The 26,964-nt window shown below is 44.5% G+C and overlaps 1 protein-coding gene across 1 annotated transcript in view; it reads left to right on the forward strand.

The window, feature by feature from the left end:
- Window positions 1-14,245: 14,245 nt before the first annotated feature.
- ZC3H12D (zinc finger CCCH-type containing 12D) overlaps window positions 14,246-26,964 on the forward strand; it is a 16,364-nt gene continuing 3,645 nt past the window's right edge. Inside the window, exons 1-5 of the mRNA XM_015415549.1 lie at window positions 14,246-14,553; window positions 19,423-19,562; window positions 20,183-20,417; window positions 22,814-22,920; window positions 26,355-26,929. Coding sequence (XP_015271035.1) covers window positions 14,246-14,553; window positions 19,423-19,562; window positions 20,183-20,417; window positions 22,814-22,920; window positions 26,355-26,929 — 1,365 coding nt within the window. The remainder of the gene's footprint in view (window positions 14,554-19,422; window positions 19,563-20,182; window positions 20,418-22,813; window positions 22,921-26,354; window positions 26,930-26,964) is intronic.

Below are 26,964 nucleotides of genomic sequence, written 5' to 3' on the forward strand. Positions count from 1 at the left end.
TTGCATATAACCCAGTCGTACACTTCTCAACTGCGGAAGGTAAAGAGACAAAAAACTTAGACAAATCAGATCCTTCTACTTCTTAGGCAATTTAAAATTCCGCTCAGAATCTATCCATTTCATATAACTGTAAATTTTTTAATGCAAAAACCAAAAGTTGTACTATGGATGCTTCCATTAGTTCAGAAATTTTTAATTTATCTTGGCCTTCAAAAATCTTAACTGCATCTTGAATGGGGTGTAGCTGATGCTCATTTAGTATGTAATGGTTAAGCATTTGCTGTTTTCCAATGTCATCTACTGAGTATTTATAAAAGAGGTGTAATAACCTACATGTTTTATGCTTCTGTAAGTCAGCTTTTTAGGAGACAGACAGAGCTGAGTAGATCTGTCTACTTAGTAGGAAAATGTATTGGGAGGAGGAAAATGCTACTGCTTACAGGAATCATTCTTTGAGTCTAGTTAGTTTATTGTGCATTATTGGGAGGAGGAAAATGCTACTGCTTACAGGAATCATTCTTTGAGTCTAGTTAGTTTATTGTGCATTATCAGATGAATTATAGACTTTTGTTATATGCTAGATGTTATGAAGAATGCTAATCCAATTGCTTTTAACTGCTGTGTAAATGAATATATATCTAATAAAAAGCTAAGGGAAGCAGGAGATTAGTCGTATGTCTATATCTGTGCCTGAGTGAAGGAGGCCAGGGGAGCATACTCTGAGCAGAGGGCCCTGATAGTTAACCTATGGAAGATCCACTTCTCAAGGAAAATTGGTGTCTTAGCACTATTAAGAAACAGATTTCTCCTTAAAGATAATACTGGCATAGAAAGAGCCAGTTTGATGTAGTAGTTAAGTGCGCCGACTCTAACCTGGGATAACCGGGTTTGGTTCCCCACTCTTCCACTTGTACCTGCTGGATGACCTTGGACAAGCCATAGTTCTCTCAGAGCTGTCTGTGAAAGGGCAGTTCTGGAAAGAGCTCTCTCAGCCCCACCTATCTCACAGGGTGTCTGTTATGGGGAGGGGAAAGGAAAGGAGTTTGTAAGCCGCTCTGAGACTCCGAGTGAAGGGTGGGGTATAAATCCAATCTCTTCTCTTCTTCTTCCTCCAAATGACAGTCCTAGGTATAAAATATTATATGGGTGGGCTGATTTTTTGTTATTATTGAACTGGAATCAATGTGCTCTACTGAGTTGCTTAAAAACTGTGAAGAAATAGTGCCTACTCCAGATCTCTGGAAGAAGGCAAAGCTAATCTCTGTCAAGTGATCTTGAATACACACTTCTGCTTAGCAATGTAAGAGAGTCTTGCTGGAGCGGACCAAGGCCTACCTCCTCCAGCCTCCTTTGCCAAAATCAAACTATCGCCAACTACTGTATGATTTAGTGGAATGTGGCCAGAAGCAGACGACAGCCAAGTTTCTGCCTGCAGCTGAAGGAGTAGGTGTGTTTTTTGGTGATTGTGTGTTTGGCATTTCTAAGGTATACTATTGGCATTCTTGATCCAGAAATACATCTGTAGTTTTCTGCCTGAAATCCATCTTGTTCCTCCCCCAATTGTTCTTCATGCTTCTAAACTTGGGAGGGGCAGGAGAATTTTATTTGCTAAACTTAGACTAGACTGTCTTCATAAGATGATTCCGCCAAAACAGCAGGTTGGCCAATGTGTCCCCAGATCCAAGAGTGGTAGAGAAGGTCAAAGAAAGTTCTTTCTCTGGCATTACATTGTCAGCTCAGCAACTGAGCAGGCCAGTATCCCTGGTTACATTTAGTTAATCCAGTAGGGCCAGATCTCTCTAACGACCCCTGGTTGCATCCTCTAGTGTTACAAGCTAAAATGCATGTAAGCGAATACAATTAAGTAGGAAGAGTAACTTCATCTGCATAGTGCCTTGCAACCAGTCACAGTGGGCAGCTACTTGTTCCTCTCACATAGGGCCTAATTGTAAAAAAAAACCCCAAAGAACCCACCTTGAAAAGCTTTGCATAACAGCACTGCGTGGAGACAGTGGTAACGGATAAACTTTGTTCTACTGCTTCAGACCAACACAACTACCCATCTGGATCTATCCCTCCCCCCGTCACTTACACTGCCACAGAGCAGACATTCAAGTGGCCCGAGCCATGTCCAAGCAAGTTTATTGCAAGCTTTCTGGCACTAGTATTTGAACTATCCTTCCTGTTACCAGAGAACTCTGAGGAGGTTCAGTGCTGTTCCCCAAGAGCTCTTAAGATTCAGTGATGAAGGGTCATTGCTCATGGGAGAGGCATAGTTCAGTGGTTCACTATGTGCTTTCCATGACAAAGGTATCAAACAGAATCCCCTGCCACCTCCAAGTTAAAAGGGTCAGCTAATAAGTGATGCAAAGGACACCTCCCTGAGACTGTGCAGAGCCATCGTGTGTCAGGGTGGGCAACACTGAGTTTGGTAGAACAACAGATTCGGGCTAGGTTGTCACCAACAAGGCATCTGATAGTCAGCTCTGTCAATGATTCTGGTGGGGGAGGGGGACTGTGGAAATTGAACCGGTGCCTGGAGGCAGTTTTGGAATGGATGAGGGCTAACAAGCTGAAACCAATCTGGACAAAATGGCGGTCCCACCGATGGGAGGGAAGGATTGATTCGGGACGGTAAAAGTGCCCTCTGTTCTGGATGGGGTTGCGTTCCCCTTGAAGGAGGCATTTGTTCCTTGGGGGTGCCGTTGGGACTCAGGCACCAAAGCTATGGCATTCCCTCCCCAGGGAGATCTGTCCGTCTCCTTCCATCGTATATCATCTTGGGGGACCCCACATTGTGCCAAAAGGTGGCTTTAAAATGTTTTAAATAAAGAAATGGTCTGACTCTGTATGAGGCAGCTTCAAGTGTTCAGTGCTGTTCTCTCCAGGGTCCTGTAACCTGTCCAGTTGGAGGTTTTTGGGGAAGAGAGCCCTGACCTGGATGGCCTAGGCTAACCCGATTTGGTCAGATCTCAGAATCTAAACTGGGTGAGTCCTGGTTAATACCTGGATGGGAGACCACCAAGGAAGCCCAGGGTTGCTACACAAAGGCAGCCAATGGTAAACCACCTCTGTTCATCTCTGGCGTTGAAAACCCTACAGGGTTGCCATAATACCAGACTTGACAGCAATTTCCACCACCACTTTCTTTCTCATTTTGTTCCTGTTTATATTTGCTCCATGTGCTGCATCTAAAATAATTGGGAATTAGGAACCTAAATGACAGCTGGATCCTGCTCTATGCATTGTGAAATGGATTGGTGATATCCAATACTACTACTCAACAGCCCCAATCATTATTAGACTTGTAGGTACAAATAGCAGGCATACTTTCATTATATTTGTAGTGTTAGAAACCCCCACTTCCCTGAGCAGTGAAAAGTTTTAGTCTTAGCATTTACTTGTGTTGGTTCCCTTTGGAGGAGAGACAAGGCAGCACGTGCTCTGTCCCATATCACATCCCGAGACAGAGAGATACTGCACCATATGTCAAATCAATAGCAACCTTTCTGTCTCCCAGATATTGGAACTGCTGGTTTTTTTCACATCTTCTGTTGGGGAGGGATTGCCTCTTCCAGTCCCTGTTCGGTGGCTGGACAGAGGCATTTCCTAGTAAGATCTACAAGTGTTAAATATTAGTCAAAGGTAAAGTAAGGTAAAGGTTTCCCTTGCTTGAAAGCCAGTCAAGTCCGACTCTAGGGATGCAGTGCTCATCTACGTTTCCAAGCCGAAGAGCCAGTGCTGTCCGAAGACGTTTCCGTGGTCACGTGGCCGGCATGACTAGACGGCAAGGCGCACGGAACGCTGTTACCTTCCCACCAAAGTAGTACCTATTTATCTACTTGCAATTTCTTGCTTTCGAACTGCTAGGTTGGCAGGAGCTGGCTTCTAAACTTGGGAGGGGCAGGAGAATTTTATTTGCTAAACTTAGACTAGACTGTCTTCATAAGATGATTCCGCCAAAACAGCAGGTTGGCCAATGTGTCCCCAGATCCAAGAGTGGTAGAGAAGGTCAAAGAAAGTTCTTTCTCTGGCATTACATTGTCAGCTCAGCAACTGAGCAGGCCAGTATCCCTGGTTACATTTAGTTAATCCAGTAGGGCCAGATCTCTCTAACGACCCCTGGTTGCATCCTCTAGTGTTACAAGCTAAAATGCATGTAAGCGAATACAATTAAGTAGGAAGAGTAACTTCATCTGCATAGTGCCTTGCAACCAGTCACAGTGGGCAGCTACTTGTTCCTCTCACATAGGGCCTAATTGTAAAAAAAAACCCCAAAGAACCCACCTTGAAAAGCTTTGCATAACAGCACTGCGTGGAGACAGTGGTAACGGATAAACTTTGTTCTACTGCTTCAGACCAACACAACTACCCATCTGGATCTATCCCTCCCCCCGTCACTTACACTGCCACAGAGCAGACATTCAAGTGGCCCGAGCCATGTCCAAGCAAGTTTATTGCAAGCTTTCTGGCACTAGTATTTGAACTATCCTTCCTGTTACCAGAGAACTCTGAGGAGGTTCAGTGCTGTTCCCCAAGAGCTCTTAAGATTCAGTGATGAAGGGTCATTGCTCATGGGAGAGGCATAGTTCAGTGGTTCACTATGTGCTTTCCATGACAAAGGTATCAAACAGAATCCCCTGCCACCTCCAAGTTAAAAGGGTCAGCTAATAAGTGATGCAAAGGACACCTCCCTGAGACTGTGCAGAGCCATCGTGTGTCAGGGTGGGCAACACTGAGTTTGGTAGAACAACAGATTCGGGCTAGGTTGTCACCAACAAGGCATCTGATAGTCAGCTCTGTCAGTGCTTCTGGTGGGGGGGGGGACTGTGGAAATTGAACCAGTGCCTGGAGGCAGTTTTGGAATGGATGAGGGCTAACAAGCTGAAACCAATCTGGACAAAATGGAGGTCCCACCAATGGGAGGGAAGGATTGATTCGGGGCGGTAAAAGTGCCCTCTCTTCTGGATGGGGTTGCGTTCCCCTTGAAGGAGGCATTTGTTCCTTGGGGGTGCCGTTGGGACTCAGGCACCAAAGCTATGGCATTCCCTCCCCAGGGAGATCTGTCCGTCTCCTTCCATCGTATATCATCTTGGGGGACCCCACATTGTGCCAAAAGGTGGCTTTAAAATGTTTTAAATAAAGAAATGGTCTGACTCTGTATGAGGCAGCTTCAAGTGTTCAGTGCTGTTCTCTCCAGGGTCCTGTAACCTGTCCAGTTGGAGGTTTTTGGGGCAGAGAGCCCTGACGTGCGTGGACTCTGCCTAAACTGGGTGAGTCCTGGTTAATACCTGGATGGGAGACCACCAAGGAAGCCCAGGGTTGCTACACAAAGGCAGCCAATGGTAAACCACCTCTGTTCATCTCTGGCGTTGAAAACCCTACAGGGTTGCCATAATACCAGACTTGACAGCAATTTCCACCACCACTTTCTTTCTCATTTTGTTCCTGTTTATATTTGCTCCATGTGCTGCATCTAAAATCAATGGTAAACCACCTCTGTTCATCTCTGGCGTTGAAAACCCTACAGGGTTGCCATAATACCAGACTTGACAGCAATTTCCACCACCACTTTCTTTCTCATTTTGTTCCTGTTTATATTTGCTCCATGTGCTGCATCTAAAATAATTGGGAATTAGGAACCTAAATGACAGCTGGATCCTGCTCTATGCATTGTGAAATGGATTGGTGATATCCAATACTACTACTCAACAGCCCCAATCATTATTAGACTTGTAGGTACAAATAGCAGGCATACTTTCATTATATTTGTAGTGTTAGAAACCCCCACTTCCCTGAGCAGTGAAAAGTTTTAGTCTTAGCATTTACTTGTGTTGGTTCCCTTTGGAGGAGAGACAAGGCAGCACGTGCTCTGTCCCATATCACATCCCGAGACAGAGAGATACTGCACCATATGTCAAATCAATAGCAACCTTTTTGTCTCCCAGATATTGGAACTGCTGGTTTTTTTCACATCTTCTGTTGGGGAGGGATTGCCTCTTCCAGTCCCTGTTCGGTGGCTGGACAGAGGCATTTCCTAGTAAGATCTACAAGTGTTAAATATTAGTCAAAGGTAAAGTAAGGTAAAGGTTTCCCTTGCTTGAAAGCCAGTCAAGTCCGACTCTAGGGATGCAGTGCTCATCTACGTTTCCAAGCCGAAGAGCCAGTGCTGTCCGAAGACGTTTCCGTGGTCACGTGGCCGGCATGACTAGACGGCAAGGCGCACGGAACGCTGTTACCTTCCCACCAAAGTAGTACCTATTTATCTACTTGCAATTTCTTGCTTTCGAACTGCTAGGTTGGCAGGAGCTGGGGCCAGAGACGGGAGCTCACTCCGTCATGCGGCACACTCGGGTCTCGAACGGCTGAACTACCAACCTTCCAGCCTGCAGTTCAGCGTCTCAACCACTTAATCATGGGCTCTGTTTTCCCCTGTCATGCTACTTTAAGCAAGCCTAGTCCATAAAATAGGCTTGAGGTGGGATAACCAGAATGCAATTTTGCCACCCAATCCCACCATAAATCTCTCAAAATAGCTTACAATAAAGTACAAATTTATGAAATACCAGTCACTTAAAGTAAAACTAACTCATGTCTGCCTAACACTTTGGGCTCACAGAGAATCCCCTTCTGAAATAATCAGGACAAAACAGATGATTTTACTACACACCCGAAGACTTAATGTGCTTTTGGAGGGAATGCTGCCCTGCCAGGCCACTAGTGAAAATCTTGTTTTCTTAGTTGCAGTCAACCTGCCTTTGATCAATGGGGACACCCAAAGCACTGCATCTTCTACTGTTTTTACTTACAAGGTGAGGTGGAGTACAGGCAAAGGTGTTTCTTCAGTTATAGGCAGTGTTTTTTCACAATCACGTCAAAACTGATCAAAATTGCTACGAAATCCCACCTACTAGTATTACCTCTGCACACAAGTGAAGTTTATTTACCCTGAAACCTCCCTCCAGCTAATGCAGGAGGCCTACTTGCCTTGCTTGGTGTTTATCATGGGACTTTTCAGAGATGACATTAAATTATGTCTAAATCCATTTAATCTCAGTGCAGCCCACTTCCAATTCAAACACATTTGGCATAAAGAGGTGCAAAATGGAAAACAAGTACTCCGATGTTCAGCTGATATTTGCTTGATTCAGCTTCTATAGGCATATACAAGCTTTTCAGTTAAGTGGAATGTTTCATTATCTTGAGCAGGGGTCATTTCCTGCAGGAGCGCACAGGAGCAGAGCTCCGGCAGTAAAGAGCCCAGGGGGTGGGAACATGCAACAAGCCCCACCCCCTGCTCCCAGCAGCCCTCAGTCAGAGCAAGAAGCAGCCAGGTAAGTTGCAGAGCCCCCCACCCCCCGGCCCAAAACAGTCCAGTGGCACCTTTAAGACCAAGTTTTATTCAGATACAAGCTCTCCCTCCTCTGCGAGGACAGATCTGCATGTCCCTCCCCCAATAGCTAGCAATCCAAAACAATCCAGTGGGGCCTGAATGGTGGGTGTTGCCTTCTGACACACTTCTGGTGATGTCAGGGGGTGTGGCATATGCAAATAATTTATGCTAATGAGTTATGCTAATGCACTCCTGCACCTCTTTTTCTACGGAATGATCCCTGATCTTGAGGAACAAGTTTTTGTGAGTATGAAGCATTGCGAGCAACTTCTGATTTCTCCCCAAATCACCTCAACTATTTTCATCTTGAGTCCATTATGTGTGGAGCCCCTGTTCTCTGCTTGGTGCACATTCAAGTGTGGTTTCTATAAACTGGTAGTCCTGCCTTGTGTCGGTGGACAGAGCTAGTTAACCAATGGTATGGTTAGGGGTACAGGTGTGTGTGGTGGGCTCCTCACATAGGCTTCTGGCATTTCTTTTTCTAATGGAAATTGTGTGACCTCCTTAGGAAGTGGGAAACTATTTGTGACAATAAAAAAGTAATAAAACAGGTGTGTGTTGCTTTTCCTCCTGTGTCATTTTCTTGACTTTAGCAGGCCTCATGGAGTTGCTATTTGCCTTATGAAGGAAATATACAGACACCACATGGTTGCCTGTTTCATTCTGCAGAGCTTAACAACTTCTCAGAATTGGGCAACTGAGGTTGGTAAAATTGTACAGAGAGAAAGAGTTTTTCCCCCTAAATGAAGCTGCAGTTATGATCCAAAGTGAATGTCTCTCTGACAGCTACTTAACATGTAAAAATAACCCCGCAGGAGCTCACACAAAGTTTAATTATATATATGCATGCGCCATCAAGTCACAACTGACTTATGTTAACCCTAGCAAGGAGCTTTCAAGTCAAGTGAGAAACAGAGGTGGTTTGCCATTCCTGTTCACTGCAGAACTTCAGTGGAGGTCTACCCATCCAAGTACTAACCCTGCTTGGCTTCCGAAATCTCACAAGAGCAGGCTATATCATACCATTCCACATTACTGAAGTTTCATTAGTCTGACACTAAATCTTTGAATTACAGCTTTCCAGAAAAGCAATACAGTGAGAGAAAGTATCACAGTCATTGATTAAATTGAATAATATAGAACACAAATAGTAAATACCTTTGTATAACATGACAGTTCATACAAACCTTTACAAATAATACCTGCACTTCGCACTAGATGGCTGTGACCTTCTTCCCACTTCCCACTTTTTCTCCTTTTGCAAAAACCAAAGTCTAATGATTTAAATGATATGAGCTATCCAATTAAGGAAGTAAAATGTTCCTGTGAAATGAACTGTAACTTGCACATTGCACCTTAAGCTAACACAAACAACACAGTGCCTTGAAAAATAGGCTGAACTTCCTCGTGGGAATAAATATTGCACTTGCGCTATATAGCTTACTATGTGAGCAGGTGGATAACAGTGGTGGTTCCGACAACGTAACAGGTCTCTGATCACTAAGGAATAACACTGCACATTCTGTGAGTAGAAACAGTTTGTTTTAATTTTTTCAGCAAATGCATTTAAGGGAGTGGGTGAAGAACGGACATGGTTTGACCTGAGACAGGCCTCAAACCAGGTCCCCATGTTGCTGGGTTATTTATTTACCAGACTTGTATCTTGCTCTTCCTCCAAGAAGAATACCATTGAGCAGATGCTTGCAGAATGCTCTTCACTGCTGAGTAACCTCTGTCAGATTTGTGTGTGTTTCCTAAATCAGAAAGTGTGAGCTTTGGTCTTTGGAGGTGATTTTCCTACTTCTCATTAAGTGCAATGTCCATCAGCTATCATAATTTCTAAACTGAGTCTATCTGTAGAAAATTGAGGTCTTGAAGGAAAAGGCACAAGCGACCCATCCCAAACAAGACAAACAAGGAACAAGTGATTTCCCTAACAAATTGTAACATGCAAAAGTACTCTTCCATAGAAGGAGAAACCAGAGGAATTTAAAGAGGAGAGCTTCCTCTCAAGTTCCAGGATGATGTGGTTGATTTATGGAGATCCAGTAACCTACCTGGCTCTTACAAAGTAAGTAACATAAGAAAAACAAGATGGGTGTAGTGTGCCCCAAGGAGTTTACAATCAATTTTAATGGTTTAAAAGACAACAGAAACAAGGGAGGGGTTATGGTCCAATTAGGACCTTTATTACTCTGTTGCAACCATAGGACACCCCCCCCCCAACTAAGATTGGATGAGCCACAGTATAGGAGAAGCAGGGGTTAACTTTTTTATCCTCAGATTTTCTCTTGGAGTTACTATTTGCTTCAGGCAAGGAGAACATGATTGATTACTAATCAGGCAAACTGAAAAGGAGAAGGCTGGAACAGCTGTCTTCATTTATGGATCTGAATATCATGTTTTCTTCTCGCCATCAAAAGTAAACAGGGCAGCTCCCAACAAATGTACAGTGTGCATATCAATAAATTACATTGTGCTGATACAATCAAGATAAATGAAGTGCTAAAGGCTGCAAGAGGAACAGGCTGTTCAAAGGCCAAGTTAGCCTCTACCATAGATTAAGGAAGGGTGACCTACTACCTGAACATTTCACCTGTAATTATGGGTTTAACTCTACAGTCCTCAAAGCTTCACCTAATAGTGACAAGCAAAGCTATTTATTTGATATCATTTAACCAGAGCTGATCCAGGTTCAGGCACATGTGGTTTTGCATATCTTTGAGCTCTGATTGGATCCTATCATCCACAAGCAGAAGGAAGTCACACAGTTACTCCCCATTTTTCCTTTTCCCCCAGAGGTCCCCTGCATGTCCTGGAAAGCCTCTGATGAGGGTTGGGGAAGTCTCATGATGCCAATGTGGCACTGGCTGCAGTAAAGAGGGAAAACTGGTGTAAGTGTTCATCTCTCTTGCACTCCGAGACACCTAGCCTGCAAGTTTCCTCTGCTAGCACAAGAGAGCATGTGAGCCTCATTCTTAATGCAATCCCCCCACTGCATGGTATTTTGACACACACACACCCAACACTCAACATAAGGCTTTGGGCTGGAGAATGTTTCTTAAACATTAAGAACTGCTTCTTAGGAAGCACTGTACTTTGACGGAAGCAGACCAGAAGGAAACCACAGAGCACAGCTATCGAGCACAAGCCTGCTTGCAAAAACCAAATGAGCTCACCTTCTCCTAACCATGTTACAGTTGCTTCAATAATTTCTGAAGCATCAGTGAAACTACTGCTCTAATTCTGTTATTGCCCTCTATAAGAATCTGCTACCTGCCTCAAAAAGATTGCATCAGCAAGGAGAGTACTGAAGGGATTCAGGGACAGCTTAACAGCCCTCCAAATCGTTCTCAGAAAACAATAGGCTGAAGAATATCCTCCACGTTGATTTATGGTGCCCCCAGTGGCTCATTCTTTCAGGTTGCCATATCATACACCAGATATAATAAGACTCTTGTAACTATTGTTGAACCCTCTCAGTTCAAGGGCCCTCAAAGCAACTTACAATAATAATAAAAAAACACGAGTATGAGTAGTAGTCGTTGCTATCAGTGTTGGCTACAAGTGCTATGCGATCACAGCAGAGCCCAAACCTAGGGACGCCAGCCTGCAGGTAAAACCTGGGGCTCTCCCAGGATTGCAATTTATCCCGAGACTACACAGACCAGTTCCTCTGGTGAAAATGGATGCTTTGGGGGGTGGACTCTGGCATTATTCCCCACTGAGATAGATCAAGATGGGTAGCTGTGTTTGTCTGCAGCAGTAGAGAAGAGTAAGACTCCAGTAGCACCTTAAAGACTAACAAAATTTGTGGTAGGGTATGACCTTTCGTGAGTCACTGCTCACTTCTGCGGATAATAGTGGTATCTGAAAAAGTGAGCAGTGACTCACAAAAGTTCAAAGCCTACCACAAATTTTGTTATTCTTTAAGGTGCTATTAGGGTTGCCAAGTCCATCTTCCACACCCAGCGGGGGGCTTTAGGGGTGTTCTTGGAGGGGGCGGGGCATCCACGACATGATGACGTCACGTTGGGGACGTCCGTCGCCCCCCCACCCGCCCGCGCGGCGGATCTCCAGAAACGGCAGTTCCCTGCACTTAAAGGAGCTGGCATTCCCCCTTTAAGAGCAGCCGCATTTCCCTTTTAAGAGCACGAAGCTGGCATTTCCTTGCAACCCTGATCTCAAGCGGAGATCGGGCTTGGGAGGAAACACAGGCTTGGGAGGAAACACGGGTTCACACAGTTAAAGGGAGAGAGGGGGTGGGTGTGGGGCTTCCCCCGCCGGCCATCTGGCCGGGGGCGGGTAGAAACCCCCCCAAAAACGGGGGACCCCTGGCAAACTGGGGGGTTTGGCAACCCTAAGCAGTTGCTTGGATTCTGAACCCAATTTAAAACTTACAGCATGGCAAATCATACAATTCAAGGGGTATTTTCAAAATAACATACATGTTCGCGCAAGTCCAACAGTAACAATTATGATGATACAAACACCTCAATAAATGCCTGGAGGCTGGCAACCCTAAAAGGTAGCAAAAGCCCATTCCAGCCACATCACTTACACGTTATGTTAAGATTTGATTCAATTACTAATAAATATTTAGTAGCCTCTGTTTTCTAACTTCGAAAGGGATGTCTTTTAAAATTTTTACTTCATTCTTGATTCTTAAGAATTTTCCCATTGTTGACTTTAGCACCAGTTCTCTGGTAGATCGTTTCATGAATTTCAGATAGATTTCCCCAGGTAATTTATTTTTCTTTATAAAATCTGGATAAGTCCTATAGGCCACATCCATATCTTTTATTAAATCTTCTTGTTTGTAATCCATTAACGGGGGCCAAGGCAGCCGCCAAGAGTTCTTTTAAGTCCTCATTTTTTTTCAAGCTTAACATTACATGTCAATGGTAAAGACACAACAGTTGCCTTGGAAGAGGCTCTTCTCAGCTCCCCAGGCTGGGGGTCTCCTACAAAGACCCCGGGGGGTCCGGGACAAACTCAGACCCCTCCCGTCAGCCGGGTCTCGGCGCGTCTCCATCAGAGCGAGACAGGACGCGTCCAAGCAGCGAAACACTTAAACCGGAAGTCCGTGCTATTGTACTCTTAACCTTTTCCCCACTGAGGTCCCTATTTTTCCCAGGTTCTATTCCCCAAATCTCGAGGCGTTTCCCAGCCTGAAACTGGTAACCCTGCCATTCCATTCCCCGCCATTGACCAGGGGAACCTGGCAACCCTACCCGAACCCCTTCCACAGGCTTCCAATCTATATAGGCAGCCCCTTTCACTAGAGGCCATTCCAGCCAGGCCTTTTGCTGCCTGAGTCTTTTCTCTGCTGGCGATGAGAAGAGCCTGCAAGATGGTGCTGGGTGTACAGGTTACCTGCAGTCTTCCTGAAGTGTACTGTCCTTGGACAAGATGGTGCCACCTTAGAACAAGCCTACACACAACACACCTGCTGGACTTCATCTTGGAGGTGCTTCCCTTTTGTACTCCTGGAACACTTGAGCTGATGGTGTTAGTGGCATTTTTGGGAGAAAAATTGGTTGCCCTTAAAGAGTCCTCAGATTTGTCTCCAAAAGGCAGGGTCTTCATTCTGTTGCATGATGTGACCTGTCTGGATTACAGTAGTTTTGAGAGCACAGAGTCTTAAAGGGGGGGGGGGGGAGAGATGCTGCACAAATCAACAATGCTCATGAAAAGTGAATGGCTGCAGCATCCTGTTCTGCTATATATTTTTTTAAAAAATTCTGAACTCATGAGTTGTTTTCACAAGTTGCCAATAACGCATGTCCCCAGCATCAACTGGCCAGGTTACCATGTTTACTTGTTGCTAAGCACTTGTGGTATCTGAGATTAGCAGAAAGTCAGGGAGATGATATCTGCATTTTACTAACCGCATTGCACAGTGCTATCCCTTTGTTACGTCCTTTTCATATGTTTTTCTTGACAGATAAGCCTGGAGTTCCTGTGCATAAATATATGTGCATACGTCACTCTTGCACACCTATCTTAGGCACACACCTGATCTTCTGACGAATATTAGTTGCCCAGAGGATATATATTTAATAAGAAAGGAGCTTAGTTGTGCTCAGAGCCTCTGGTGAAAAGCTGCAGTCCTCTGGTAAGTCAGAAGGTAACTTATGTGGTCTGAGATCTATACAGGAGGGATTTTCAAACATTATCCTGCTGAGCTTCCCTGAAAACAAAACCTCTTTGAGATTTGCTAATTGTGAATAAAGTTTAGGTTTAGAGGAAAATAATTAAGATGTCAGTGTTGTTTCCCCTCAAGGGGGAAAAAAGAGCTGTTTTCTGACTCTTGGGAGCAAAAACATTACAGCACCCCATCTCTTCAGCCATGGAAAGCACACACAGAATGGATGCCTTCTTTGTCTTGTATCTTTTGTTTAGTTGATGTGTACTGAAGTTGATGGTGTCTTATCACTTTGTGTAAACATGCTAATATATCTGGCTAATTTATCATTATTTTATCATTTTTAAAATGTATAGAAATACACTATTTTTTCTTTAAAGAGGCAGCATATAAAAATGAATAGAGGGAGCCAGGCTGGCTGTCCAAATGCCATAGTATCTATGTATTCCTCTCTAAAGAGACATGTAGTGAAGACCCCAAAGGTTTTTGCTGTAGCCAGCATGAGTAGTTCCTCCGTGCCTGATTACTAAACTGTTCTTTTCTTTGTTTCTCCATTAAGTAGATGCATTTTAAAAGTGGCTGCACTGGATCAACTCTGTCGAGTGGAAATATCCCCTCAAAGGCAAGCACACCCCCATAGCTGGATCTCTGCCTTCCGACAGGCAATTGCATATGCTGTGAGGCATCCTTGTCCTTGTACAGAAATGGAAACACAACAGAGCAAGCTGGAATTTTTCTGCAAGCTGGGCTACAGCAAGGGGCAAGTTGGCAAAGTACTGGAGAAGCTAGGCCAGGAGGCCTCTGAAAACGACTTACTGCAAGAGCTGATTCAGATGGGAAGCAGCAGCAGGATTCAGGAACCTGAGTACTGCATGCAGCCATTTCACTCCAGGCCTGTCGCTCAAGCGTCATGCAAGGCCCTGGCTATCTCTCCACAATCTACTGAGGAAGCCAGTCATCCTGCCACAGACTTGAGACCCATTGTGATTGATGGCAGCAATGTCGCCATGAGGCAAGCTTTTTTTCTGTTTTGTTAACCTAAGTAGTTTCTCCATCTCTTTAGCTTTCGTAGGGCCATGAAACTATCTTCAATAGAATTTTGAAGAATGCACCCTTGGGTTTAGATATGTGTGTGTGGACAGATCACTGTCCCTTCTGGTGTCACACCAGAAACTAGTACGCCCCTCAGAGACAGATTGCACCTTGAGTTGTATGGAGAGTCCAGCAATGCCCCCCCCCCCCGTTATTAAAAGCATTAAACACTTTAAAAAGACTTGAATGTTGAAAATAGGGTTGACAGCCTCCAGGTGGGGCCTGGAGATCTCCTGGAATTACCGTGGATCTCCAGACTACAGAGATCAGTTTCCCTGCAGAAAATGGCTGCTCTGGAGTGTGGCGTCTGTGGTATCATACCTCACTGAAGTTCCACCTCCCTTAAACTTCGTCCTCCAGAGGCTCCACCCCCAAATATCCAGGCATTTCTCATCCCAGAGCTGGCAACCCTAAGCTAGGTACTGAAGTTCATGGGATTGGTGCACCACAACAACCAGACTTTTTGCCAGGTTCACCCTTCCTGAGCCCTAATATCAAGGTTATGGATCCATAGCCTCCCATATGAACTTACCTGTAAAGCCCGGGCATCTTCAGAGGCCTTGCTTTGCTTGCCCCTGCCATTTGAAGATAGACGTGTGGCACTCCAAGAAAGGGCCTTCTCAGTTGTGGCACCAAAACTTTGGAACTCTCTCCCCAGGGAGCTTTGTCTGTCTCCCTCTGTTGGTCTCTTTCATCAGCAGGTGAAAACTTTTTTTGTTTTGTTTGGCATACCTCCAATAACAGATACTGGCCCTCCTTCTAGTGTTGTTTGTTTATGTGTTTTCAATTGAATTGTTTTATCATTCTAACTGTATTTTTAATTGAATTTACCAGTCCATACATATAAGGCAGAGGTTAAACAGCAAATTAGCATATAACGTAATGAAGATGTTTTAACAGATGCAAACAGGAATAACAAGCTAAGTTTATAAGGTCACCATTGTATGGATTTAGGGGGGAAACAATGAAGCACATAAATATGTCAGAATTGGAGCTAGGTGTGTAAATGTATCATTCTTAATTGTGGGGTGCTAAGGGTTATTAACTTAGACCTTGTTGTTATGCTCAATCTGTCTCCTCTCAAGCCTGGAGGTAACTCGTAGCATCTTTTCCTTTGAGGTGGGGTGATCTGTAGTGCAGTGTTATGTCTCCTCTGTCACCAGACCACAGAAATGCATTCCAATATACTATTGACTCAAGGCAGATTACACAATGTATATCAATCCAATCAATAGGATGACACATCTAATAAGCAATGTAATAGGACTGAGCAGATTCTTTGAACAGTATTGTATCTCAAGTGATGTGGGATGATACCGAAGCTCTTAATCAAGACATTTGATTTGCGATGTGGCTCATTCACACAAGTAAGCCATCCAGGCAGTCAGGCTGCTGCATTCATGAAGCAAGAGACGCAATGTGAACTGGCCTTAAGGTAAAGGTAAAGGTTCCCTTGCTCGAAAGCCAGTCGAATCCGACTCTAGGGTTGCGGTGCTCATCTCCGTTTCAAAGCCGAAGAGCCAGCGCTGTCCGAAGACGTTTCCGTGGTCATGTGGCCGGCATGACTAAACACCAAGGCGCACGGAACGCTGTTACCTTCCCACCGAAGTGGTCCCTATTTATCTACTTGCAATTTCTTGCTTTCATTGAGCTAAAATATGCCACAGCTCATACTATGTCAGTAACAGCTTTGATGCCAAATTACATTCTGTGATGCATGTTCTTGGTTACAATAACTATTTCTGTGTGTACAGCAAACATCCTGATTATAAAGCCAGAAGTTGGTAGCTGGCACAAAGAGGAGCTTCAAAGTTGTAGTTTTGTGCTTAAAAGAAATGTGAAACACAGGCAGGGGAGGGAGGCACTGTCTCCCTATCAGGAATAAACACAACAAAACACAATAGAACTCTTTAATGTGCTGGGGTAAGAGTTCCCAGTAGGGGCCATGTGTCTATGACATACTTAAATTGGTTTAGTAGTATTTCTGTCAAGAAACTGTGTGGGAATTTTAGTTCCGTAAAACAGGCTTTTGTTGTTCAGTCGCACAGTCTGCTTTGATGCCAAATTACATTCTGAGATACATGTTCTTGGTTACAATAACTGTTTCTGTGTGTACAGCAAACGTCCTGATTATAAAGCCAGAAGTTGGTAGCTGGCACAAAGAGGAGCTTCAAAGTTGTAGTTTTGTGCTTAAAAGAAATGTGAAACACAGGCAGGGGAGGGAGGCACTGTCTCCCTATCAGGAATAAACACAACAAAACACAATAGAACTCTTTAATGTGCTGGGGTAAGAGTTCCCAGTAGGGGCCATGTGTCTATGACATACTTAAATTGGTTTAGTAGTATTTCTGTCAAGAAACTGTGTGGGAATTTTAGTTCCGTAAAACAGGCTTTTGTTGTTCAGTCGCACAGCCGAGTCCGACTCTTCGCGACCCCATGGACCAGCACCCACCAGGCCCTCCTGTCTTCCGCCGTCCTCTGAAGTTTGCTCAAAACAGGCTGGGGGATCAATAATGTAGGACCCTCATTACCCTCTCCATAGTTCCCAGCATTCTTTAGGAGACTGCCATGAGAGTTAACCTGGTATGAAAATGAACACAAGTCTATAGTGTACATATACTGCTACTGAGACATAACAGTGCTGCTGTAGTTAAGTTGTTATACTGCACTGCCAGCACTCGGAATGGTCTGACAGCCATTTAGCAGCCATCTGGCCAATTAGCCTCCTCTCTGTCTTCATTGGGCCTGCTGTTTGCAGTCTTGTTTCTGTCTCTTGCGTGGGCTCCAGAATTGTGCTTTGAGAATGGCCTTCTGCGGGCCGCAGTCTATTACAACCAGATATATGAACTCCATTGTTTATTCCACACTACATGACTTGTGGAGATGACAAGTGATCCCTTTTGTTATGCTTTTTCCTACCCACCGATCGCATCTCCCTTTCTGTTTCTCATCCCTTTCACTGTGCTCTTTAAAGGTGCAACTCTCCTTGTAAAAAGCTAAATCCACCCCTGACTGCTGTTACGTGGCGGATTGTCCTGCATAAGCCCTAAACTCACTCAGACATCTTCAATTGCATATTCCAGGGGAGTGAATGCGACTGAAAGATGAAACATCACCAGCAAAGTTAAGGGCTAATGACTCATCTCTGTTCAGTGGTTATCTCTACACTGTAAAAGCGGTGCAAGTGTGCAATCAGGCCCCAGCCACATAGAGGCACCTTCTGGCTCTAGATTTAACAGACTGAGATGCAAAGAGAAATTTGCTGTGCACTTTGAATTCTGTATGACATACAATGGAAGCAATAATCAGTACCCAGGAGATTCAAGAGCAAAGCGGAATTGAGCAATGAGAATAGCACCACTGAGTTATTTCAGAACCTGGAATAAGTTTGAGTATAGTTATGCTGTACACAAATCCTAGCTAAAACCAAATAATTACTTTCCTCAGCCTAATATGATTTCAAGAAACATTTTAAAAGGCAATCATTACCACCAACAAAATCCTTACAGTATAAAATTCTCCCAGATTAAGAAATATACTTTTCAATTTTTCTTTTCTGAAGCCCTGGGTTGTTTAAAATATAGTTTTTGCTTACCTGCCTGTCTCAGCATCCCAGAAGCAATCCTGTTTCATGCTCATGAAAGGCCATTTGATTGGTGTCTCTGGGCAAGTTGGGGTTGCTAGTTTGCAAAAGTATCTTAGTACTGCTTCTGAGAAGCTGACTAAGGCTGCATCTACACAAGAGTGCAAACATTTATACCTATTGGGCTACCCCACCTCTCAGTCTTTTCCTATGTCATCCCTGTGCAAAAGCATAGATTAGATGGTCATCAGGGTTCCCGCTAAGCTGAGTTAGTGTGAGCTAGCTCACTGTTTTTTAGCCTCTGGCTCACACATTTTTGCGTTGGCTCAGGAAGGAGGGCTCCAGAGCAAAATAATGTATGCAGCAGCCAAATCGCTCGCTCACAACTTTCATGCCTGTAGCTCACAAAGTAGAATGTTTGCTCACAGGACTCCACAGCTTAGAGGGAACATTGATGGTCATCACAATGGATGCCTTGCATGCAGCCCAGAAACCCCTCTTTCCTCTTCACTTTCACTGCTGAGCTGCCCTGAGAGGCTACAGCACTGCTTGGCTGGGAAAGTGGAACAGGCCTTTTGAAAGCAGAGCTTAGATCTCTCCCTCACTTCCTGTATTAGTTGTGTCCAGGGCTTTTTTTTAGCACCTTCCCTTGGCTTGCCCGGGCAAGCAGGCCTTTGGACAGGCCGGGGAAGGCACGAGGAAGAATTTAAATGCCTCCCTGATCCTTCCAGGGGGCCCCCTGGCCCACCCAACTCGGAGTCGCAGGGGGCGGTCCACTCTCCAGGCCTTCCCTCTGTAGCCACGCATGCAGAGGTTTTGGCTGTAGTGGGCGTGGCCAACTCTGAAGCCAGCCAGCACACCATTCCTGTGCATAAAAAAAACTGCCCCAAAATAGCCCTGGTTGTGTCTACAGCCACCCTGCAGTTACTCTTTGGACCAGGTCAGAGTAGGTTTTGCTTTTTTAAAAAAATCTGGTTTAAAGGGGAAAGCCCCAGAAAGTGTACAAGTCATGCTCAGAATGAATACATCATAGTGCGGATAGTGGGAGGTGAATGTTAGATGTAACAGGCTCCTGCCCTCAGTTTCAAAGAGGCATGCCAGTGGTGCTTGAAGACTTCATATACTGAAGAGATAGAAGTAGAAACTATGAGAAGGCAGCAGACATTTCTGACCTGTAAGCATATTTTCTTTTGTTTTTAATTGCAGCCATGGAAATAAGGAATTTTTTTCATGCATGGGAATTCAGCTGGTGGTGGACTGGTTCAAGAACAGAGGTCACAAATACATCAAAGTCTTTGTCCCTTCTTGGAGAAAGGAGCCAACAAGATATGATAATCCTATTGCAGGTAGGGATGTTTCCTAGAGCAGATTTAAAATATTAAGACTCGCAAAAGATTTGTTCCTAGGAACACATGCTTCAGATGACACTTCTGATGTCAGTTTGGTGTAGTGGTTAAGTGTGCGGACTCTAATCTGGAAGAACTGGGTTTTATTCCCCACTCCTCCGCTTGCACCTGGCTGGATGACCTTGGGCAAGCCGTAGTTCTGATACAGAGCTGTTCTTGAAAAAGAGCAGTTTCTGTCAAGAGCTCTCTCAGCCCCACCTACCTCACAGGGTGTCTGTTGTGGGGAGGGGAAGGGAAAGGAGTTTGTAAGCCACTCTGAAACTCCTTTGGGTAGTGAAGGGCAGGGTATAAATCCAATCTCCTCCTCCTCTTCTGGACAGCTAAAATCCAGGTAATATACAGTCCAATTCACATTCCAGTTGAACTGAAGTCAGTGGAATTAAAATTAGTTTAAATCCAAATGCTAGAATGTAAAATAGAATGTGCTGTTTCTGCATTTACAGAGGGCTTCAAACACTTTGAGGATTCTTGGTGTGATATTTAAGGTTATTTAAATCCTTATAGGCATTTGGCGTCTCCTCGGATTAAAAAAGTGACATCTCCTTTATTTTGACTTTTAGATCAGCATATCCTTGAGAAACTTGCAAAGCAAGCCATTCTTGTATATACACCATCCCGCAAAATGAAAGGCAAGAGGATGGTGTGCTATGACGACCGTTACATAGTTAAACTGGCATATGAGCAAGACGGGGTCATTGTTTCCAATGACAATTTTCGGGACCTGCAGAACGAAAATCCGGAGTGGAAGTGGTTCATTGAGCAGCGACTGCTCATGTATTCCTTCGTCAATGACATGTAAGACCCTACCTAGAATATTTGCAACCATCATCTCATATTGGATCTCTTCTGGAGGCCTAACCCTATCATGGCCAATTGCAGTTTCCCTCATTTAGCAGGAAAGGAGTTGGCTTTTTAAAAAAGGCATTATTTTAGAACTTTTCTTTGCATTCTAAAAAAATATTACTTGCAACAATGACATAACTCATGGAATTTGCTTTTGGTAAAGCAGTAATTTTTCTACATCTGTGACCTAGTTGGTTATCCTAGGGGTGGTATCTGCTGAATGGCTTCATGTCTCACTCATGGGCACATGGTGGTGGAAAGTGCTGTCACGTCACAGCTGATTTATGGTTACCTAGTAGGGCAAGAGATAGTTGGAAGTGGTTTGCCACCGCTTGCCTCCACTTCACAACCCTGGTATTCCATGGAGGTTTCCTATCCAAATACTAGCCAGGGCCAACCCTGCGCATACATACACATAAATAAGACGGAGCATTACCTTTATCTGGGTGGTTTTCAAACTTTCCACCTTCAACAATTCCTTCAACATTGACTGCCTTACTGAGGCCCTGAGCCACAAAGGCCCTGCAGAAAATTCTGGAGCATGTGCAAGGATGCACAATTAGTCCATACAGGGAACTGGCCGAGTCATTATCTTTGAAGTGCACGAACCAGAGAGGAAGACCTAGAACATACCCAATACTTTCCTGTAGTTCAACACTTGAAAGGAAGACTGGTCATAGTGGACAAGTCATTGAGGAAAGCATTTCTGACATTACTGACCTTCTCACAGAGCAAATCTAGATAAGCTTCTGAGGAATTTGGAAGCTAAACATTGGCCCCTGCCACATGGGGGGGGGAAGCACGGGCAAAGTGCGGCTTTTTAGAGCCGCACTAAAAGAGACACGCGGCGGTGGGATCAGATAGATCCCCTGAGCCGCCGCGCAGTTAGTCCCTGGCACGATCAGATGCTGGGGGGGGGAAGCCACTGAAGGGAGAATGAGGAAGTCGGCGGCGCATGCATGTGCATGCGCAGTTCGGCCAGGAGCCTCGAATGCTCCTGAAGACGGGTGCGCCGGCGATCCCACGGCCGTGCTTGCTGCGGCGTTTCAGGTAAGTCCTGCTCTTTTGCAGGTTCTTTTGTGATGCGCATTTTCGGCCTGTAGGGCCGGATCGGGGGTGGGGGGGCCCCGCTTCCCAGATGTGGTGGGATCGTGCCCGTTTGCTGCGCCCCCGATCCATCCCTCTTCCGGCCCTAAGCCTCCCGTGTGACCGGGGCCATTAATTAGATTACAAAATAGTCTGAGGGTTGAATGAACCTTCAGAGTTGAAGCAATTCTGAAGCAAAAAACAGAATCTAACAGAAGACTCACGCTTCCTAGAGTGATTAACATGTTAGATTGTGACCATGGAGTCCCAGGTTCAAATCTTAGCTCTGTCAAGAATGTTCACTGGGTTACCTTGGTTCACTCTCTTTCTTTCAGTCTAGCCTCAGCCTAACCTACCTCACAGGGCTGTTGTGGGGGTAAAGTGGAAGAGGGAGACCAATGTATGTCACCCTGGATGCCTTAGAAGAAAGGCAGGATAAAAAATATACTAAATAAATAATTTTTACAAATTAAACTGTAAGTCATTTCACATTCTTCATTATCAGTGGACATTAGAACACAAACACAGACAGAAAACAGGTAAGGCAAAGCATCATTATGTCAACAAGGCCAGAAAGTGATTATGAAAACACACTAGATAGCCACTTTAGGCCTAGCAAACTTAAGAAAATACCAGTTTCTACAAAATGGAGATGACGCTGCCTACTGTTAAAGCCTACTTATTTCAACTGGAGTATTAATCAGGGGTTTAAATCTCTTCCTTTGCAATCAATGGCACTTAAAGGCAGGTAACTTTGGAGCATACATCATATAGTTGCATGTATTTAGTTAGTGCTATATGATGTTCACTTATCCATCAGCTGCTTCTGTGGCGAAATGTACTACACAATTCATTGGGGAAAGAACTGGGATTGGCCAGAGTAGTATCTGACAGGCAATTTAAGTTATAAAATTGACATGTATAGCTTCGATATGCTTTTCCCACTTAATGGTTTTATGTAATCATTGCAACCATATTTGCTTTATGGGTTTCCAAAGCACAAACTGACAGTACTAATTTTGAGTACAAGTTTTGCTCTCACCCCATCCCCTGCCAGTTATGATTTGTGTGGATTATATAGGTCTGTATGTCCATCTCTCTTCCCACTTAAGTAGGAGTTGTACATACACGGGGAATCTGTTTGATGAATGGCCTGAATAATGTATTAAAATGACTCCAAGAAACTTTATGATGAACTTACATATATTTCAGAAAACAGCAAGTTGATGTCTGTTCAGTTAACTGTGATAATTATGTTTTAGATTTATGCCTCCGGATGATCCCTTGGGCCGACATGGACCTTCTCTTGCCAATTTTTTGAGCAAAAAGCCACTGACCCCTGAACGAAAATGGCAGCTCTGCCCTTACGGTAGGTTTGCAGGTGCCTTACACAGTCAATCATCTACCTAGTTTGTGAAATCCATAATAAAAGGAACTTCCAATACTATAGAAAGATATGCAAATAGTGATTCACACAGTTGCTATTTGTGCTTCCTGTAAAGCTGAAACGGGGAGCTTGTCTTCTCCCCTGTAGAGATATGTACAAGCTTCCCTGGCATCTAAAGCTTGCATGTATTTCCATCTGGAAATATCAGAGATTCTCTTCAGACACTACACTATAAATACAAAAAAAATCATTTTATTTCTAGTCTGCCTTTCTCATTGAGACTAAAGGTGGATTTTACATAGCATAAAAAGCAAAAAAAAATGCATCTGCATTAACTTGCTTCTCCTGGTAATCATGAGGTCACTCAGGTCCATGGTAAGGCAGGAGCAGGCACAGAACAAATTTAGAGCCCAGTGGCACATTTAAGAACGACAAAGGTTTATTCAATGTATGAGCTTTTATGTGCAAGGCACACTTTATCAAATACACTGGAATGAAGATAAGGTTCAAATTTATAGGCAGGGGCTAAACAACAAATTAATATGTAAAATAATAATAATGATAATCTTTCAATTTATTAATCGCTCAATCCTGCAGAACTTGCTGGCTCTGAGCGATTTACAGTTACTCATTCACGCGGGACTAACAATGATTTATGGGGGTAAGGGAGGACAACATATATCTTTTAAATCACACACATTCACAGTCGGCAAGGGTTTGTAGGCTTTTCAGTCTTACGTGCTGGACATTCCGTTCACCGGCTAACACCTCCCCCACCGGGGTGTTTAGTGTGCCCACCCTCTCTAAGGGGTGGTACCCATTTTATCTACTCGTCGAAGCTTTCGAACCGCTGGGTGGACAGCGAGCTAGGGACAAGGCTGGTAGCTCACACCAGCACGGGGCTAGAACTGACAGCCGTACTGTTCAGTTCAGATGTTACTAACCAGAGGATAAATCCTCTGTGAAGATGTTTTAAGATATGCAAAGACAAAACTAAATAACAAGCTAAGTTTATTAGGTCAACAGTTGTTTTGATTTAATTAAGGGGGGAAAGGACAGCAAAGCAATAAATATGTCAGAATAGGGGATAAATGTGTAAAGGTATCCTTTCTAATTGTGGGAAGTAAACTGAGACTCTCCAGTTGTCTCCTCTCAGGTGTGGAGGTAACTTAACAGCATTTTTTCTTTCTTTTTTGAGGTGAGTGCAGTGGTGCTAATATTAATGCTACGGTAAGTTCCACCTAACAAAGAGGCTGGTAATTTGAGGCAGCTTTACATTTACAATGAGAACATGGTAGCTACTTTTTTTTTTTGCTCCACATGGTGATGCTTAGCACACAGAAAGGGAATTTAAGTGAGATATGCTATAAATAATATACTTCTGCGTATCTTGCCAGTTAAACGATTACTTTGTGAGTTGCATCTCTTTACATAGAGGTCACCTCCAGACAGTATGAAAATGTCAGATGCCACATCCTGAGTGAACCTACAAAGCTGCGCTCAATTACTACAGCTTCAGATAGGAAAAGCTTGCAGTTATGCCTGGCCCTACACTCCTGGCAGGTCAGATTCTTCATTTGTTCTGGAACTAGAGACGGGAGCTCACTCCGTCATGCGGCACACTCGGGTCTCGAACTGCTGAACTACTGACCTTCCACAGCCTGCAGTTCAGCGCCTTAACCACTTGAGCCACCGCAGCTCCATAACCTGGGAGAGGGGAGCTTAATAAAGCTCCTTGGTTGTGAACAGGCCATTACTTGGTGGAGTCCAGCCTCGGGAACTCTGAAATGCCACCAGGGTGGGGAACTGCTTAGGAAGCCTGGATGACTTCTCAGATGGGTAAAACTGTCATGGATGGCTGACATCACTGCTCCCACTCTTCAGTGCCCAATCACAGATAATAAAATGGCAAGGATGATTGCTCAAGTGACGTGGAAGAGTCATGATGACTCTGGCCTAAAAAGAGGTTGGGTTTATTTTCCAGAGAAGCTTCACCACCAGCACTGCTTGTTTCACTGCACTGCTGTCCTGTGTTCCCAGTGCCATCAAGGAAGAGCCATTCCGAGTAGTCACTCTTATTACAACTGGACTGGCAGAGGGAGCCAGAAGAACTCTCTGTGACCTGCTGTGATTAATTTGCTGAACGCTGCGCATACAGGATTCAGGAGATCCTTTGGGCTGCAAGATACTCTTAACACCACTTTCACCTATGAACCTATTCACACATGAAGATCTTCAGGGGCAGTATGCTTAGGATACCCAGCCCCAGGCTGGGAGGGGGGGCAGTGCTTAGGGAGGGTGGGATCTTCAAGAGGATGTGATGTCATCATCCATGCCATCCCCCCTCTTGCTCCTCAGGTTATTGAGGACAGGGGATTGCTTGCTGCCAGCAGGCGACTGGCAAGCATAAGTGTGCTCCGTGTGCCCCCCCTCCCCAATTTTAAGAACAGTGGATGGTGATGTGGGACACATTTTTTGTGAGTGGCTCTGAGTCTGTGGCACCAGGCAAGCCTTAAGGTGGCAGTGCTGAAGAAGTCCTGAATCTGGTCACCACATTTCTCACCTCCGCAGGTTGGGGTACAGAGAGCAGGGCTTGGAAAACATGGTCTAAAAGGAGTGTTATGTTTGTTCTTGTTGCGTGGTGTTGTTTTAATTTCTTTCATTTGTATAAGAATTTGCTGCCAGAGGACTTAGTGATGGCCACAGGAATAAACAGCTTTAAAAGGGGATTAGATAGATTCATGGAGGATAAGGCTATCAGTGGCTACTAGCCATGGCGACTGAGGGGAACCTCCACATTCAGAGGCACTAATCCTTTTGAATTCCAGAGCCAGGAGAAAAACATCAGCAGAAGGCCTCAGCCTCTATTCCCTGTTGTTGGCGCTCTAGAGGAACTGGTTGGCCACTGTGTGAGACAAGATGCTGGACTAGATGGACCCCTGGTCTGATCCAGCAGGGCTCTCCTTATGTTCTTATGATTTTGAAGGACTTAGTTAGCTGTGCTGTGGATTTAACTAATGGAAAGGCAGGCCATCAATATTTGCATACATAGCAAAGCAGTGGAGACAGCAAGCGAGTTGAGTGGATCATTCTTCCTTCTCCAGTAAGATGGCAAGGCAATGGCCTCACTGAATCCAGGGACTGGATCTGAGCTTGTGATACATACCACACTCTTCCTTCACATTCGTCAATCTATACCTTCATACAGTCAGAGTACCAGAGGTGCTTCTGCTCTATCTGACAAACAGAAATGCTCAGGTTATTTTACAGGCATGATGGGGTTTTCCTGTGAGAGACATGGGGCACTTCCAGGAAAATCCTGGGCTTAGAGCATTTCCATTAACTAGCCACGTATTCTGAATGATGTAATGGACACGCGTTAGCTAATCATCCACCTTTTTTTTTTTTCTTCCCAGGCAAAAAATGTACATATGGCAACAAATGTAAATTTTACCACCCGGAAAGAGTTAATTGTGACCAGATCTCGGTGGCTGATGAACTCCGAGCAAAGACAAAGTCCTATTTACTTGCTCAGAAGTCAGCGGAAGAAAAGATGAGGGCAATCCCCTCAGAAAGCAGAGGTGGGAATACATCCAGTTCAGTGGGGCCTAAAGGGGGCAGCACTATTGTCAGGAAAAGCAGCTCAGCACACAGCTTTGAGGAACTTCACACTAATCCTCCACAGCGGGAAGATGGCAGCATCAGGAATTTGGCAAGTGACTGGCAGAGCAGACATCAAGGCAGCTGGCAACCCGAAGCAACTGAATTACACGAAGGTCACGAGAAACATACAGGAGCCACGCTGAAGCAACTCTCTGCATTGTCTCTTGGTTTCCAGAACTATTCTCGATATACACTTGCCAGACCTGGTAAATATGAAGACATGGTGGATGATCGACATAAGGTCCACCATCTCAAACATAGTGCACCTTTGCCTCATCATAGCCAGTGTTTGGACTGTCCATGCTTACAAAGATGTACTTTCCAAGGAGTAGGTGTCTGCCAAGATGAGAAAGAATCAGGGCT

The sequence above is a fragment of the Gekko japonicus genome, unplaced genomic scaffold (genome assembly GCF_001447785.1).
Source record: "Gekko japonicus isolate JY-2015 unplaced genomic scaffold, Gekko_japonicus_V1.1 scaffold1870, whole genome shotgun sequence".
Lineage (NCBI taxonomy): Eukaryota > Metazoa > Chordata > Lepidosauria > Squamata > Gekkonidae > Gekko > Gekko japonicus.